We start from the raw sequence: 15,422 nt of genomic DNA on the forward strand, positions 1-15,422 counted from the left end.
CAATTAGCTTTAGCAATATATTGTTAATCGCCACATCACTTCTAATTTGCACAAGCTAAATTTTGCTTAACTTTGCAGACTCCGCCCACTTTGTATCGGCAATTTTTTACGCTGCCTGCTGTCACTGGAAATCAGCAGCTCGAATAACTGTGACATGGCTGTGTTCAAATAGATAGAAACGTGCAGTGAATGACTTATGCAAGCTTGTAGGCTTTGAGAAAGAGACGATGATGTACGCCTGTCAAAATCAGAAGACTTTATCTCATGTTATCTCATGACTGTACTACTTATAATTCCTATTAAGCCTTGTACACCTACTGAATGGCATTTTACTGGTATTGCACTGAAAGACAGACAGCTCCAAAACGATTGGCATTCTAGTTTAATGTTGGTAGGTGATTTTGTCCAGGAAGATTTATTACACCTACAACAGCTTAAAATGAGAAATTCATTCATAAAATATTTTTACAAATTTGTTACATGAAGATCAACACGCCTCACACTTTCATCTGTCTGTTCTGTGCTCTGCCCCATATTGATGAATGTCTTCAGTGTCATATATACACCGATCAGCCATAACATTAAAACCACCTCCTTGTTTCTACACTCACTGTCCATTTTATCAGCTCCACTTACCATATAGAAACACTTTGTAGTTCTACAATTACTGATTGTAATCCATGTTTCCCTACATACTTATTTAGCCTGCTTTCACCCTGTTCTTTAATGGTCAGGACCCCCACAGGACCACTACAGAGCAGGTATTATTTAGGTGGTGGATCATTCTCAGCACTGCAGTGACACTGACATGGTGGTGGTGTGTTAGTGTGTGTTGTGCTGGTATGAGTGGATCAGACACAGCAGCGCTGCTGGAGTTTTTAAATACCGTGTCCACTCACTGTCCACTCTAATAGATACTCCTACCTAGTTGGTCCACCTTGTAGATGTAAAGTCAGAGACGATCGCTCATCTATTGCTGCTGTTTGAGTTGGTCATCTTCTAGACCTTCATCAGTGGTCACAGGACGCTGCCAACGGGGCGCTGTTGACTGGATATATTTTTGGTTGGTGGACTATTTTCAGTCCAGCAGTGACAGTGAGGTGTTTAAAAAGTCCAGCAGCACTGCTGTGTCTGATCCACTCATACCAGCACAACACACACTAACACACCACCACCATGTCAGTGTCACTGCAGTGCTGAGAATGATCCACCACCTAAATAATACCTGCTCAGTAGTGGTCCTGTGGGGGTCCTGACCATTGAAGAACAGCATGAAAGGGGGCTAACAAAGCATGCAGAGAAACAGATGGACTACAGTCAGTAATTGTAGAACTACAAAGTGCTTCTATATGGTAAGTGGAGCTGATAAAATGGACAGTGAGTGTAGAAACAAGGAGGTGGTTTTAATGTTATGGCTGATCTGTGTACATTCCAGTGAAACTGTAACCCTGCGTTCACACCAGCGGCGACTTTTAGCCTCGTTGCCCAAACTGCTGATCGCTCATCGTTCTGCGTTCACACCGACAGCATCATCACCACTTGTGGGCGTTTATGAACTTTAGCTGACTTTTGGTTGCCATGGTTTCACTGATGCTGAGCAAATGCCATGGCAGTATGACACACTTGGCTGGCTGGTCTTTACAGAGCGATTTGACCACAAATCAGACACCCTGTCATGCACTTTCAGCACAAATCTGATGTGTTTTCACTAAAAATAAAAATCCTGGAGGAAATTGCTTGTCTATAAATGTCATCCCTGTGTAGCTCATCACTGTCTGCTGGCGTCTATTTGTGAAAGTTGCTGCGACAATGAGTTTCTCATCCATCTCTAGTAGGAACAATTATCTAGTAAGAAGCGTCTACTCTTTAATGCTTTGTACATATTGGTAATCGCCCCATCAATGTGCTCCTAATTTGCATAAAGTTAACCTTTGTCGCACTGCAGACTCCGCCCACTTTACATCTGCATTTTTTTTTTACGCTGCCTCCTGTCTCTGTAAATCGCAGCTCTGACTGAAAATGAATGACCACTGGTCGCTCTGTCTTGTTACTTCACTGCCGGTGTGAATGCAGGGCAAGAATGTCTAAAGTGCCAAATATTGTGACATGGCTGTGTTCAAAATAGGTATTTTTGATGCTTTTCTTTTTTCTAAGACCTTTCTGACCTTTACCAAGGGTGCCAATGTTCTGGAGCTAAATATGCCGAATCAATCAAAGCTGACTAAAAAATAAAATGTAATATAAATTGCAGAAAGTTGAAAACACACATTACTTTTTTCAGTAATTACGATTAGCTTTAGCAATAGTTCATATTGTTAATCGCCACATTGCTTCTAATTCACACAAGCTAAATTTTGCTTAACTTTAACGTGTTGCAGAATCCACCCACTTTGTATCAGCAATTTTTTGCGCTGCCTCCGGTCACTGGAAATCAGCAGCTCTAACTGAAAATAAATGACCACTTATCACCCTGTTGTGTCGTGTCACTGCTGGTGTTAACTCCAATAACTAGAAGTGCCAATAACTGTGACATGGCTGTGTTCAAAATAGGTATTTTTCATGCTTTTCCACCTTTACCATGGGTGCCAATGTTCTGGAGCTAAATATGCAAAATTATTTAAAACTGACTATAAAATAAAATGTAATTTACATTATGGAATGTTGAAAACACGTCACTCCTTAGCAATAGTTCATACTGGTAATTGCCACATTGCTTCACTAGAAATTTGCATAAAGCTACATTTTAATTTTAATTGAGCTAAATAATAGTGATGTGGCTGAGGTCAAATGCAAAATACATGCTTTTGATGCTTTTCCTTTTAACTTCTTTTTACCTTACCACAAAAAGGCCGTTCTGACCTTTACAGAGGGTGCCAATGTTCTGGAGCTAAATGTGCAAAATCATCTACATCATGTTGAAAACATGCTTCATTTCTAGTCGACTGCAATTAGCTTTAGCAATAGTTCATAGTTCCAAGACTGTATCTGAGAATAACTGTTAAAATCTAAATTCAGGATGACCTGATTATGTTGATTACTAGAGATGCACCGATTTTTAAACATATAACCGGCCAATTCCGATTTTCTTTCTTTCTTAGGATCATAAATGTCATCATATAGAAACATTTTTGTTTAGCTTCTTTTAATGGAAACTCATATATCTAAACATATGTGTGTTAGGGTTATAGGACAAACCTTTTCTTTACTAAAACCTTAAAATAAATAAGTGCAATACTTTTACTTTCCCAAAGGAAACCAAGTACACCAGGTAACACAAACAATAATCAAAATGTCCAAATGTCTGTTGTAAAACTAATTGCTGCTTTTTGGAATTGGCTGCGTGTTTAACATGACAAAATATTAAACAATTCTGTTAGCACAACTTACAAAAAGTAACGCCTGCTTGGCTTTGTGCATCTTGGACTCTTATCAAATTTCTAAAGCCTGTATCCTTGACTCCAGAAAATTGTTGGTTATTCAGTGCATTAATGTTTTATTTACATTACATTTACATTTTCACATAAAAATTTTATTACTCTAGTTTAAGTAGACAACAGTCCAAGAACACAAATCTGCTAAAACCCTGTTAGAACCAAAGTTGTTTTTTCCAGAAATGAATAAGAGCGTTAGTACGTAAGTAAGTACAAGTCAGCTTGAGTGCTTAGTAAAGAGGTGATGAAGGTTTTTAATCATTTTTTAAAGACAGCAAGAGGGCCGCTCAGGTGGCACAGCGATAAAAACATGCTGGAACCGCAGCTGGGATCTCGAATACATCGTATCGAATCTCAGCTCTGCCTCCCGGCTAAGGCTGAGCGGCCACATAAACAATGATTGGCCTGTTGTTTAGATATGTGCGGGACTAAGCCAGATGAGATCTCTTTTCCATGACTGGTGCAATTACGACCTCTGCTGGCGCCTGCACAGAGATGAGAAAAGAGTGCTGTTAGGGTGTGTCTCTCCGTACACAACGCTGAGCTGCACTGCACTCGCCAATGTGTGGGTGATAAGATGCATACGGCATGCTGCCCATGTGTCGGAGGTGGCGTGAGTTAGCTTCGTTCTCCTCAATCAGAACAGGGATCGGCATTGGTGGAGAGGAAGCATGATGCAATCGGGCAATTGGACGAGCTAAAAAGGGGAGAAAATGCATAAACACAAAAACAAATTTTTTTAAAGACAGCAAGAGACTCAGATGTGCGGACGAACAGGGGAAGTTTGTTCCACAGAGAAGAGCATTGATGCTTGTCTTCCTCGAGTCCTGGGTGGAGGATCAAGTCGAGCGAGACTAGTGGCTCGGAGGTTGCGTGGTACAGAGCGGGGTTTGATTAGACCACAAAGGCAACTGCTTTTGACTTTTCATAGCAATAGCAGGGGATACTGGTTTGTACCTGGCTCTGCACTCTCACGTGCTTTAGCTTTAACGTCTTTGCCTTTGTTCACTGTGTCAAATTCCACACATTCAGCAGGTCGATGGGTTTTCAATGTCTTATTAAATTGAATTGTTCATTCACTGCTTACTTTCGCTGTGTGTGCGTGTGCATGTAAATGTGACCAGCACAGAATGATTTCTGAGACTGATCGGTTATGGCTGATCATGCTGAAAACGGGCTGATTCGGTCCCCAGACGATCGATTGGTGCATCTCTATTGATTTGTGTTTTGTGTCATTTGTGTCATTGTGTTCTGCAGGACTATAAACATTTATATAAAAACGTCTGACAGACTCTCAGACAATAATCACTTCCAATACTTTACCGCTAGTGCTACTTTTGAGGCATTTCCTTTATGTACTAGTACTGTATGAACAGCGTTCGCTCTGAGCTGGTCTTACCCTTGCGCAGGCGTCCAGAATCTGCAGTTCCGATAGTGTTGCTCCTCAGAGTTTTGCTTGATCCAGGTCCTGAAGGCACACAGTAGTTCGAGTCTGTTTCTGAGACTGACCTGGGAACAACGTAAGTGTCTGTGGGAGAGCGATCGGGCGCCGGGGTGGCTGAAGGTTTGGGCGGCCGAGGAGGTGGCACTACGTCCGACCCGGCGGGCTCGCCGGCGGTGCGGGGCACTTGATAGTTGCAGTTGCCGCCGGGTGTGGGCGGGATGTCGTAACTGACAGACATGTACCTGAGCTGGGCTTCAAGCGAGGGCTTTCGCGCAGGCGTGTTGAAAACGTACACGTCGGCTGGATCGGCGTCCAGGGCGGAGCTCAAGGAGGCGCTCTTGGGCATCAGCACCGTGTCCTGCGACCTGCTGCGGGGAAGCTGGTAGAGGGCCTGAGCCTCGGCCGACACGCTGGCCCCCCGCACTGGAGGAGAGTCGTACAGCGGGGCGTGCTGAGAGGAGAAGAAGCCGTTCACTGAGGTGTGCTTTGCTGAGGACGAGGTGGGGGTGCGATGGGATGGGAGGTTGTCGTTGCAGTCCGGCTCCGAGGAGGTAGACTTGGAGCAGTCATGTCTGAGAATAAGAGAACAGGATTCAGTGCTAGTTTGATTGCTTTTTAAACAAAGATGCACCATCCACAAAGTTGAATCAGTTCATCTGGACACAGTTTGATGTAGAGATACGTTTCGTCACTCATCCAAGTGACTTCCTCAGTCTGAGCTGGTGTTGAATACCCCAACCTTATATGCAGACGATTTGCATAACAACTGATCACCGTCCATTGCATAACAATGAAACCGGTGATCAGGTCTATATGCAAATCACAATGACCATTAATTACAATGGCCATGTGTGTCTTTCACATATGACTGGGGTATAGCTCCTATTACAGCGTTGTAAGATGGTGAGAGATGTACTCTCAGGCCCCCTACCTGGTTCAGGGATGGTCGTTCCCTCTTCACATAGATGCAGTGGTCGGTGATCAGTCGTTATGCAAATCGTCTGCATATAAGGTTGGGGTATTCACCACCAGCTCAGACAGAAAAAGTCACTTGGATGAGTGACGAAACGTATCTCTACAACAAACTTGTGTCCAGATGAACTGATTCAACTTTGTGGATTTGTGTACCTGGATTATTGAGCATGCGTCAAGAAAGATGCACCATCTTTGACTCTGATATAGGTGTAGCATTAGAAGTACAATGAAGACTGCACCAACACGATGGTTTTAACCAGCATCAACAGACGCTAAAAGTCTCAAACAGTCATTTTCACACCATGCAGCCAGTAAGTGACACAACCTGATCAATTATTACCACACATGGAATTTTTTAGTCCAGACTTTGCTTTGAATCAGCTGGCTAATACTGGCAATGTTAGTAATTCAACATGCATCCAAATGATTGTATCACATGTCATTTTTACATCTGTAAACCTGTCTATCTTTTAACGCCATGTTTACTCTTGTGAGTTACATTCACGGCAGGAAAGGTTAATGTGGGTGCTCTGTATCCGTTAGGTAGTCTCTGATATTATATGTGTATTCCTAATTTAGTGATTGTAATAAAGTTCACATGTTTTTTTTCTGTTTTTTCCAGGTTAAAATGTCTTTCATTGTTCCAGCTATGGAGAATTTTTGTCTTTCCCTTATTTTTATATTATATTTTTTATTTAGGGCACTCAGTTAGCATGTGTCTAATCGTGATGGGTAATTGGCAGGATTCGCATTGTGCGGCATCCTCCCCCTTTATCAAGTAGGAATGTGTAAGTCTGGTGTGTCCAATGAGACATCTAGAGTAGCTGTAAATCTGTAAAAAATATAAAAAAAATCCTTAGAACAAAAGAAAAACAGTAGCAAGAAATGCTCATGCCCTACTACTGTTTACAAACTCATTCAAGTACCATGCTGCAGTTAAACCTGGAGAGCAAAACTTATTAGTTCCTTTTAATATCATCACCATCTTCATATCCGCAACAGGGCAAGCAAAGAGGCCCAGGCATCCCGCACAAGTCCCCCTCAACTTCTACCAGCTCCTTAGTTGGGATCCCCAGACATTCCCAGGCCATCAGGTCTTGGGTCTACCACGGGGACGCCTATAAGGCATCCTTATCAGATTCCCAAACCACCTCAACTGGCTCCTCTCCACATGAAGGAGCATCGCTTCTACTCCGAGCTCCTCCTGTGTCACTGAGCTCCTCACCCAATCACATAGAATGTCCAGCAACCCGCCGGATAAAACTCATTTCAGCCGCTTGTATTTGTGATCTTGTTTAAAGCTCATGTTCATAGGTAAGGGCGGGGACATAGATCGACAGGTAAATTGAGAGCTTTGCTTTCACCACGTTGGTCTGGTACAGTGACTGAATTACTGCCAATGCACCTAACCTACAGTTGCTCTCACAATCCCTCTTCTCATCACACATGAACAAGGCCCTGAGATACCTTCACTCCTTCACTTGGGATCAGTTGTCACCTCCTACCCACAGGAAGCATAGTTTATTTGCCTTCTTTAAATCATGAATGATGGAACTACCCATGTGTGTCCACTTTTCCTGGATGTTTTCCCCCTTTATCTCCAAATCTAGTCTTTTCCAATTGTCCAATCTTGTCCAATCTGCGGCCACTTCTCATCACCTACCAGTATTGTGTTCCCACACGGAGCAGTATTGCGTACATATTAAGCTTTATGTGATCCCCCCGTCCACTTGCACAGACACCTGGACCAGCAGCAGTGAGAAGATACTCAACTCGACCTTACCTCCCTCAAACACGTGTTTGCGTGGACGCCCAGCCAGATCAGCCAGGTCAGGTCATATTACTTCATTTATTTAGTTACCAGATCTATATATTTGTTCAAAGACAGTCATTATTAAAGTATAGAGATCGGAACTGGGGGAAATTAAGCTGTGTTGGGGCATCCCTAAACACTGCTAAAACAAATAAGAAGTCAGTGCTGGGAAAAAAAATTATTTCTGCCCAACTCCATTCTCAAAGTAATTTGTATTTTGTCCAATTTAAAAAGTCTGTTGGTGAAAAGTAAATAAACAACGTTTAACTGTCAATATGCTTTTGTTTAGTTTGATTGATTAGTTCCTGTTATTACCAATAATCCCTCACACACGTGCACACACAACAATGCTTTTCACTCACAGAATGTCAGGAGGAGCACACTTGCTCTCACAATCTTCTAAAAGCAGGTACTCCTGCTCCACCTCTCTCTGAGACTGAGGAACAGCACTGCAGCACATGTACACACACATCAGAAATCTAAATCTAAAGCCACAGAAACAGCAGAAGTTGCTATTCACGTCAGCTAGAAAAATGACCGGGGCCAACATGAGATTAGGAGATTTTAGGCTGTTTTAACTAACAAGAATCAATAATCAGCCATCCACCCAACCAGCCATGCACCCATAACCCCACCCACCACACTGTCTATCCATCCAGTTATCTGTCCATTTAACCATCCAACCAACCCTCTATCCAAACATCCATTCAACCCACCGTCCACCTAACAATCAACCAACCAACAAACCATACACCCAACCAGCCACGCACCCATAAACCCAACCACCAAACTGTCTATCCATCCAGCTACCTGTCCACTTAACCATCCAATTAACCCTCTATGCAACCATCCATTCAACCCAATGTCCACCCAACAATCAACCAACCAACAAACCATACACCCAAAAACAACCCTTTATCCAGCAAACTCAACTTATGTTCATACAACCAATAATTTACCCAAAACAACCATACAACAGCAAGCCATTCATCTAACACAATCAACCCCCACACATCTACAGGGGTTGGACAATGAAACTGAAACACCTGTCATTTTAGTGTGGGAGGTTTCATGGCTAAATTGGACCAGTCTGGTGGCCAATCTTCATTAATTGCACATTGCACCAGTAAGAGCAGAGTGTGAAGGTTCAATTAGCAGGGTAAGAGCACAGTTTTGCAATGCACACAACATTATGGGTGACATACCAGAGTTCAAAAGAGGACAAATTGTTGGTGCACGTCTTGCTGGCGCATCTGTGACCAAGACAGCAAGTCTTTGTGATGTATCAAGAGCCACGGTATCCAGGGTAATGTCAGCATACCACCAAGAAGGACAAACCACATCCAACAGGATTAACTGTGGACGCAAGAGGAAGCTGTCTGAAAGGGATGTTCGGGTGCTAACCCGGATTGTATCCAAAAAACATAAAACCACGGCTGCCCAAATCACGGCAGAATTAAATGTGCACCTCAACTCTCCTGTTTCCACCAGAACTGTCCGTCGGGAGCTCCACAGGGTCGATATACACGGCCGGGCTGCTATAGCCAAACCTTTGGTCACTCGTGCCAATGCCAAACGTCGGTTTCAATGGTGCAAGGAGCGCAAATCTTGGGCTGTGGACAATGTGAAACATGTATTGTTCTCTGATGAGTCCACCTTTACTGTTTTCCCCACATCCGGGAGAGTTACGGTGTGGAGAAGCCCCAAAGAAGCGTACCACCCAGACTGTTGCATGCCCAGAGTGAAGCATGGGGGTGGATCAGTGATGCTTTGGGCTGCCATATCATGGCATTCCCTTGGCCCAATACTTGTGCTAGATGGGCGCGTCACTGCCAAGGACTACCGAACCATTCTGGAGGACCATGTGCATCCAATGGTTCAAACATTGTATCCTGAAGGCGGTGCTGTGTATCAGGATGACAATGCACCAATACACACAGCAAGACTGGTGAAAGATTGGTTTGATGAACATGAAAGTGAAGTTGAACATCTCCCATGGCCTGCACAGTCACCAGATCTAAATATTATTGAGCCACTTTGGGGTGTTTTGGAGAAGCGAGTCAGGAAACGTTTTCCTCCACCAGCATCACGTAGTGACCTGGCCACTGTCCTGCAAGAAGAATGGCTTAAAATCCCTCTGACCACTGTGCAGGACTTGTATATGTCATTTCCAAGACGAATTGACGCTGTATTGGCCGCAAAAGGAGGCCCTACACCATACTAATAAATTATTGTGGTCTAAAACCAGGTGTTTCAGTTTCATTGTCCAACCCCTGTATATACCAAACCAACCATCCAACCATTCATCTAACACAATCAACCCCCACACATCTATATACCAAACCAACCATCCAACCATTAATCCAACACAATCAACCCCCACACATCTATATACCAAACCAACCATCCAACCATTCATCTAACACAATCAACCCCCACACATCTATATACCAAACCAACCATCCAACCATTCATCTAACACAATCAACACCCACACATCTATATACCAAACCAACCATTCAACCATTCATTAAACATAATCATCCCTGCACGTCTTTATACCAAACCACCCGTCTTTACGTGCATCCACAGAACCACTTAACCAATGCCACCTCCCAACCCCCCATATCTTACCTGCTGGGCTCAGGTTTCTTGCTCTCACAGTGAAGAAGTAGCAGGTAGTCCTGTGTGTCATCCAGGCTAGACGAGGATTCTAGAGGTCCAACACTAACAGGCTGGTATGGAGGCGGTACACTGGGCTGTGTTGAGGATCCAACCATCCCAAGGCGAGAAGGCATGTCCACCACCAATCCTCCTGCAGCTTGGTGAGACACCTTCACCGAGTCTACATACACACAAGAGCAAGAATGCACAGTCAGACTGGTTTGGCTTCAGAAGACCAGAACTTCTTTAAATACTTTTCTGAAATGCAGGTCTAGAATAAAATGAACAATAAAGAGGAGAAATCTTTTCCCCAGATGTTATAAATATGCTGGATATAACATGCTGGAAGCTGGGATTGAAACCATGAAATCACAAACTGATACAGCAGGGATCCACAATCAAAAACAACCATGTTGTACCTTTATTTCATCCATGACATAAGCTAGTAATTGTATTTATGCTGCGACTGAATGTTGTTGACACACCTAAATCGTCACAATGTGGTTTGGAAATATTTAGGTCAAAGGTGAAGTCAGTTTATTTGCAACAGCAACAAAAAACAAAAACAGAAATTAGCACAGTGCTTCAGTGGGTCCTTAGTTCAGTATTCAGGTGGAGCGGTCCAGGTCCTTTCTGTGTGGTTTGCATGTTCTCCCTGTGCCTGTGTGGGTTTTATCCAGGAGCTCCAGTTTCCTCTTACAGTCCAAAGACATGCAGACAGGTTAATTAGAGATACCCAAGCCCCCCTTAGGTATGAGTGAGTGTGTGAATGTAGCCAGGGCAGTTGTAGCCTAGTGGTTGAAGTACTGGACTAGTAATCAGAAAGTTGCTGGTTCAAGCCCCACCACCGCCAGGTTGCCACTGTTGGCCCCTGAGCAAGGCCCTTAATTGCTTAGATTGTATACTGCAAGTCTGCTAAATACCAAAAATGTAAATGAATGTGTAAGTGTGTTTGCCCTGTGATGGACTGGTGACTTGCCTTTCGCCCAGTGAATCAGACCCACTGCCACCTCTAATAGGATAAAGCGGTGGTAAAAGATAATGAATGAATAAAGGAATTAATAAGCACTTTAAAAAAAAGGTTATGGACAATACATGTTGTCATGTCATTATGTGTCCACATACTTTTGGCCATACAGTGTACATTGAAACGTCAACATAGAAATAACCAATAACTATTTTGATTAGAACTTAATGAAGACTACTATATGCTAGTGCCTGGTTGATCTGTTACAACGGCGGCCTGTTGTGATGTCCGGGTTTGAATTTAAGTGGTGCTATCAGTCAGCCTGGCTTTTACAGGGACATGACTGAGAGGTGGATGGACAGAAGCCCTGTCCAGAATATTTCTGCCTTTTGCCCAGTGTTTCCTGGTGGAACTGAATTCTTGTGAATCTGACCTAAAATTAATATTTATTTATTTATTATGATTTTACGCAAACAAGGGGAGAACATGCAAACTCCACACAGCAAGGACCTGGACCACTCCACCTGGGAATCAAACCCAGGATCATTTTTCCCAATTTTCGTTCCAATCTGGTCATATCCAATTACCCGATTGCATTACGCTTCCTCTCTACTGATGCTGATCTCCACTGCTGGTTAAGGAGAGCTGTGACTTACACACGGCCCCTCCGACACGTGTGCAGTACCGACTGCATCTTTTCACCTGCACAAGGCGAGTTCATATGCGGGATCAGCTTTGTACACGGAGAGCCACACCGTGATCGCATTTTTCCCAGACTCCGGCTTCTTACCTTGTATGATGTAGGCGCCCGGCCCAGCCGGATGGCAGAGCTGAGTTTCGAAATGTCAGCTCTGGTGTGCTGGCATGTTTTACCGCTGCGCCACCTGAGCGGCATTTTTGCTGTGTCTGTGTGGGTGGGGCCTGTGAGGCAACAGTGCGAGCCACTGAGCCACCGTGCCGCCCCATCCGATAGCACAGTTGGATCAAACCCTGGATCTGAGTGGTTGTGAGCTGGTATATATAACTACTACAAGACTAAAACATGCAGACTGACGTCCGTTGCTGAATTATTCTTAGAAAAAATATATATGTTCGCCTACCTTCCCACGGATTTGCACCGAGTCATGTTTCTAAAGAACAGAACCTGAGAAACGCTCACCAACCCACCTCATCCGCGTCAAGGTCTGTATCAGTTCATCATCACACACTCGATATGAAAGAATTTCAAGCCGCGAGCAGATAAAATCATTATTGCTGTTTTTATTTTCTTCTGATAACTACTTATTGTGTCCATCCGTGTTTTTTTATTCTCAGGCAGGTCTCAAGGTCGGCAAGATGGTGTCTCTCAGTGAACATGTTTTGTATTAGTCTCAATATTAAAAATCCTGGGCTTTTACAGATACCCGCCAACACATCCACCCACTCCCTCGCCCGCAATCTGCAAAGTTTTGACTTTATCTTTTAAGAGAAGACGGCTCAAGGCTGACTGAATCAGGAGGATAGCACTCTGCTGTTCTGTCCACCCCCTCCACGTCCTTCAGTCCCTCCCACTCCGGCTCAGCCCCTCACCCCTGCACCGGCTTGTTTGTCAGGCAGAGCTGCTGATTCATTTCGGCGTTTGGAAAATCCCCTCTTCAGGCTTGTTTACCCACCACGCACTGCTGTGCGAGTGACCAACAATGCCACGGTATGAGCTCCAGATTTACGCATCAGCGTGGATGTGTGTGCCCATGCTGTAAGCTTGCTGATGGGATCGGAGTCAAAAAGGAGCGCCCTGTCCGGCCTTGTCCCAATCAGTGCGTCTGAATCATTTCTTCATTTATTTGTATCTGGAGGGATTTCAGTGATTTTCAGTCAGAGCAAATATTATGCCCAGTCTTTGTGGTTGTACCAGCCTTTGTTATCAGAAAATAGAAAGGCAATATTCAAACAGAATGCACTATGTCGCTTAAAGTGGACCAATCTGATTGGTTGCTGGGGGGCAATACTGTAAGCTTCAGCTAAAACAGCTAGCTGCCTCAAATGGCTTTTTCAATCAAACAGTACAATGGGGTACGCATCCAAATACAGAACTATCATTACTATCCAAACTATCCGTACCGTAACTACAGTAAGAGGAGTTTGCTGAAGGTGATGCTGCACTGGCATTTACCACCAGATGCTAAATTAATTTACTTATAAGGATTTTAACGTCATGTTTTACACACTTTGGTTACATTCATAATAGGACAGGTAATTGCGTACAATTGCACGTCTTTGGACTGTGGGAGGAAATCCACACAGACGCAGGGAGAACATGCAAACTCCACAAAGAAAGGACCCAGACCGCTTCACTTGGGAACCGGACCCAGACCCTTCTTGCTGTAAGGCGACAGTGCTACCCACACCAGATGCTGAAAGCAAATACGTGTCTGTAACTTTAAACAATAGCAGTAGCAGTAACAGGATGGATTTTCTGTTCGTCCCACTGCATTGTGGCAGGTAGCTCAGCGGTTAAGGCACAGGACTAGTAATTGGAAGGTCACCGGTTCAAGTCCCACATCTGCCATGTTGCCATTGTTGGGGCCTTGAGCAAGGCCCTTAACCTTCAATTGCTTGCAATTGCTTGTCGATACAGTCTCAGTTGTAGGTCGCTTTGGATAAATGCTGAAAATGTAAATGCATTAGGGATGTAACGATGCACCACAAGACAGTTAAGAATCGATTCACATGTGTAACGATTCAAATCGGTTGACATGTACAATGAATTGATATTCACTTTAAACAGCAGAGGGCACTGGCGCTATTCACCTCGCTTGGTTGACGTCACTACAGAGTTGCCAGGTTCGGGATTTTCCAACCAAATTGGGCTTATTTCAAAATGGATGAAAATTCAATTGTTAGTTTATTTATGTGAGGATACTTTCTTTATTTGTATTATTCATTTATTTATTTAATGAGGAATTTATTTTTTTATTTTATTCTTTTTACACAAAGGGAAATAAGCAGCATTGTCTTGCATAGTTTGTGCCTACCTCAGAAATAAAAGGACATTCATTATTTAGATGAATGAAAGATCAGCACAAATACAATATTTTATTTTAATTTTTTAAAAAGAAATAATAAAAGGAAACTGTCATAATTTGTCTTCAATTTCATTTTGTTTAAAAAAATCGGCAAAAAATCGGATCGTGAACCGTATCGCATCGTGGGTAGAGTGTATCATTACATCCCTAAAATGCATTGTTGTGGCCTTTTATTTTTCTCTTCAGGTTTTTTTTTTTTTTTCTAGCACTGATTTACTGACCGTTTGTGTTGACCGTGTACTGCACTACAAATGTAAAATTGCTTCGTAAATGTCTTAATTTCGAATGCCCAACTCAGTCTCATTGCTGTTGCTCTTCTGATCACACTCTGATAAGCGTTAGCACCTGAGCTGCTCTTATTGGTTTCCATTTTCCCGGTGTAGAACCCTAAACTTCTTGAAAGCTTAATCACACTAGTCAAATAAATCTAATCAATTGCAGTTGAGTTTAAAACATGATAGAATTTGCTTCATTACATTGGTGATTTTGTGACTGCAGACTGTTGATTGGTTAAATGCAGTAATGTTTCTCTCCCCCCTCCCCCACCCCCTCCATACAGCCCGTTCCGGTACGCTTGGTCCCTGACACAGGTACCAAAGTACAGTGCTGGTCTCTTGGCAATGGAAACATCTACTAAACGTGGGATCACAGTTTATTAAAAATGTACCGCAGCGTAGTGTTCAGTGTAGCGAAAAAACGCCATAAAATTACTAATGTTTCATTTAAGCAAAAGAATCATAAAGAGGCCAATGTCATTTGTAAACACCCTGTACATTGACAGAGCAGTAAAAAATCTATACAATTAAAACAGGAGGCAAAACATAATGAGGTAAATGATTATAAAATCCAACAAACCAGACGGAAATTAAAAGAAGTCGTAATAAATGGTAATAATGGACAGTAGTATGCTGCTCAGGTGGCGCAGCGGTAAAAATACGCTAGCACACCAGAGCTGGGATTTCTAATACATCCGCTGGGCTGGGCGGCTACATTAACAACGATTGGCTGTTGTTCATAGGGTTAGGGGCAAGTCGGATCATGGGTCCTAATAACTGGTGCAATT

General features: G+C 43.2%; 1 protein-coding gene across 6 annotated transcripts in view; it reads right to left on the reverse strand.

Annotated features, from left to right (window-relative positions):
• The window catches only part of gab1 (GRB2-associated binding protein 1), a 128,148-nt gene that overhangs the window by 23,789 nt on the left and 88,937 nt on the right, over window positions 1–15,422 (reverse strand). For 4 of the 6 annotated variants that reach the window (XM_062996228.1, XM_062996226.1, XM_062996230.1 and 1 more), the window contains exons 4-6: window positions 10,298–10,508; window positions 8,026–8,112; window positions 4,831–5,447 (exon numbers count right to left, since the gene is read on the reverse strand). In XM_062996228.1, the coding sequence (XP_062852298.1) occupies window positions 4,831–5,447; window positions 8,026–8,112; window positions 10,298–10,508 (915 nt within the window). The remainder of the gene's footprint in view (window positions 1–4,830; window positions 5,448–8,025; window positions 8,113–10,297; window positions 10,509–15,422) is intronic. The other 2 variants (XM_062996229.1, XM_062996227.1) reach the window with 1 other exon arrangement.

This window comes from Trichomycterus rosablanca, chromosome 5 (assembly GCF_030014385.1).
Source record: "Trichomycterus rosablanca isolate fTriRos1 chromosome 5, fTriRos1.hap1, whole genome shotgun sequence".
NCBI classification, from domain to species: Eukaryota; Metazoa; Chordata; class Actinopteri; order Siluriformes; family Trichomycteridae; genus Trichomycterus; species Trichomycterus rosablanca.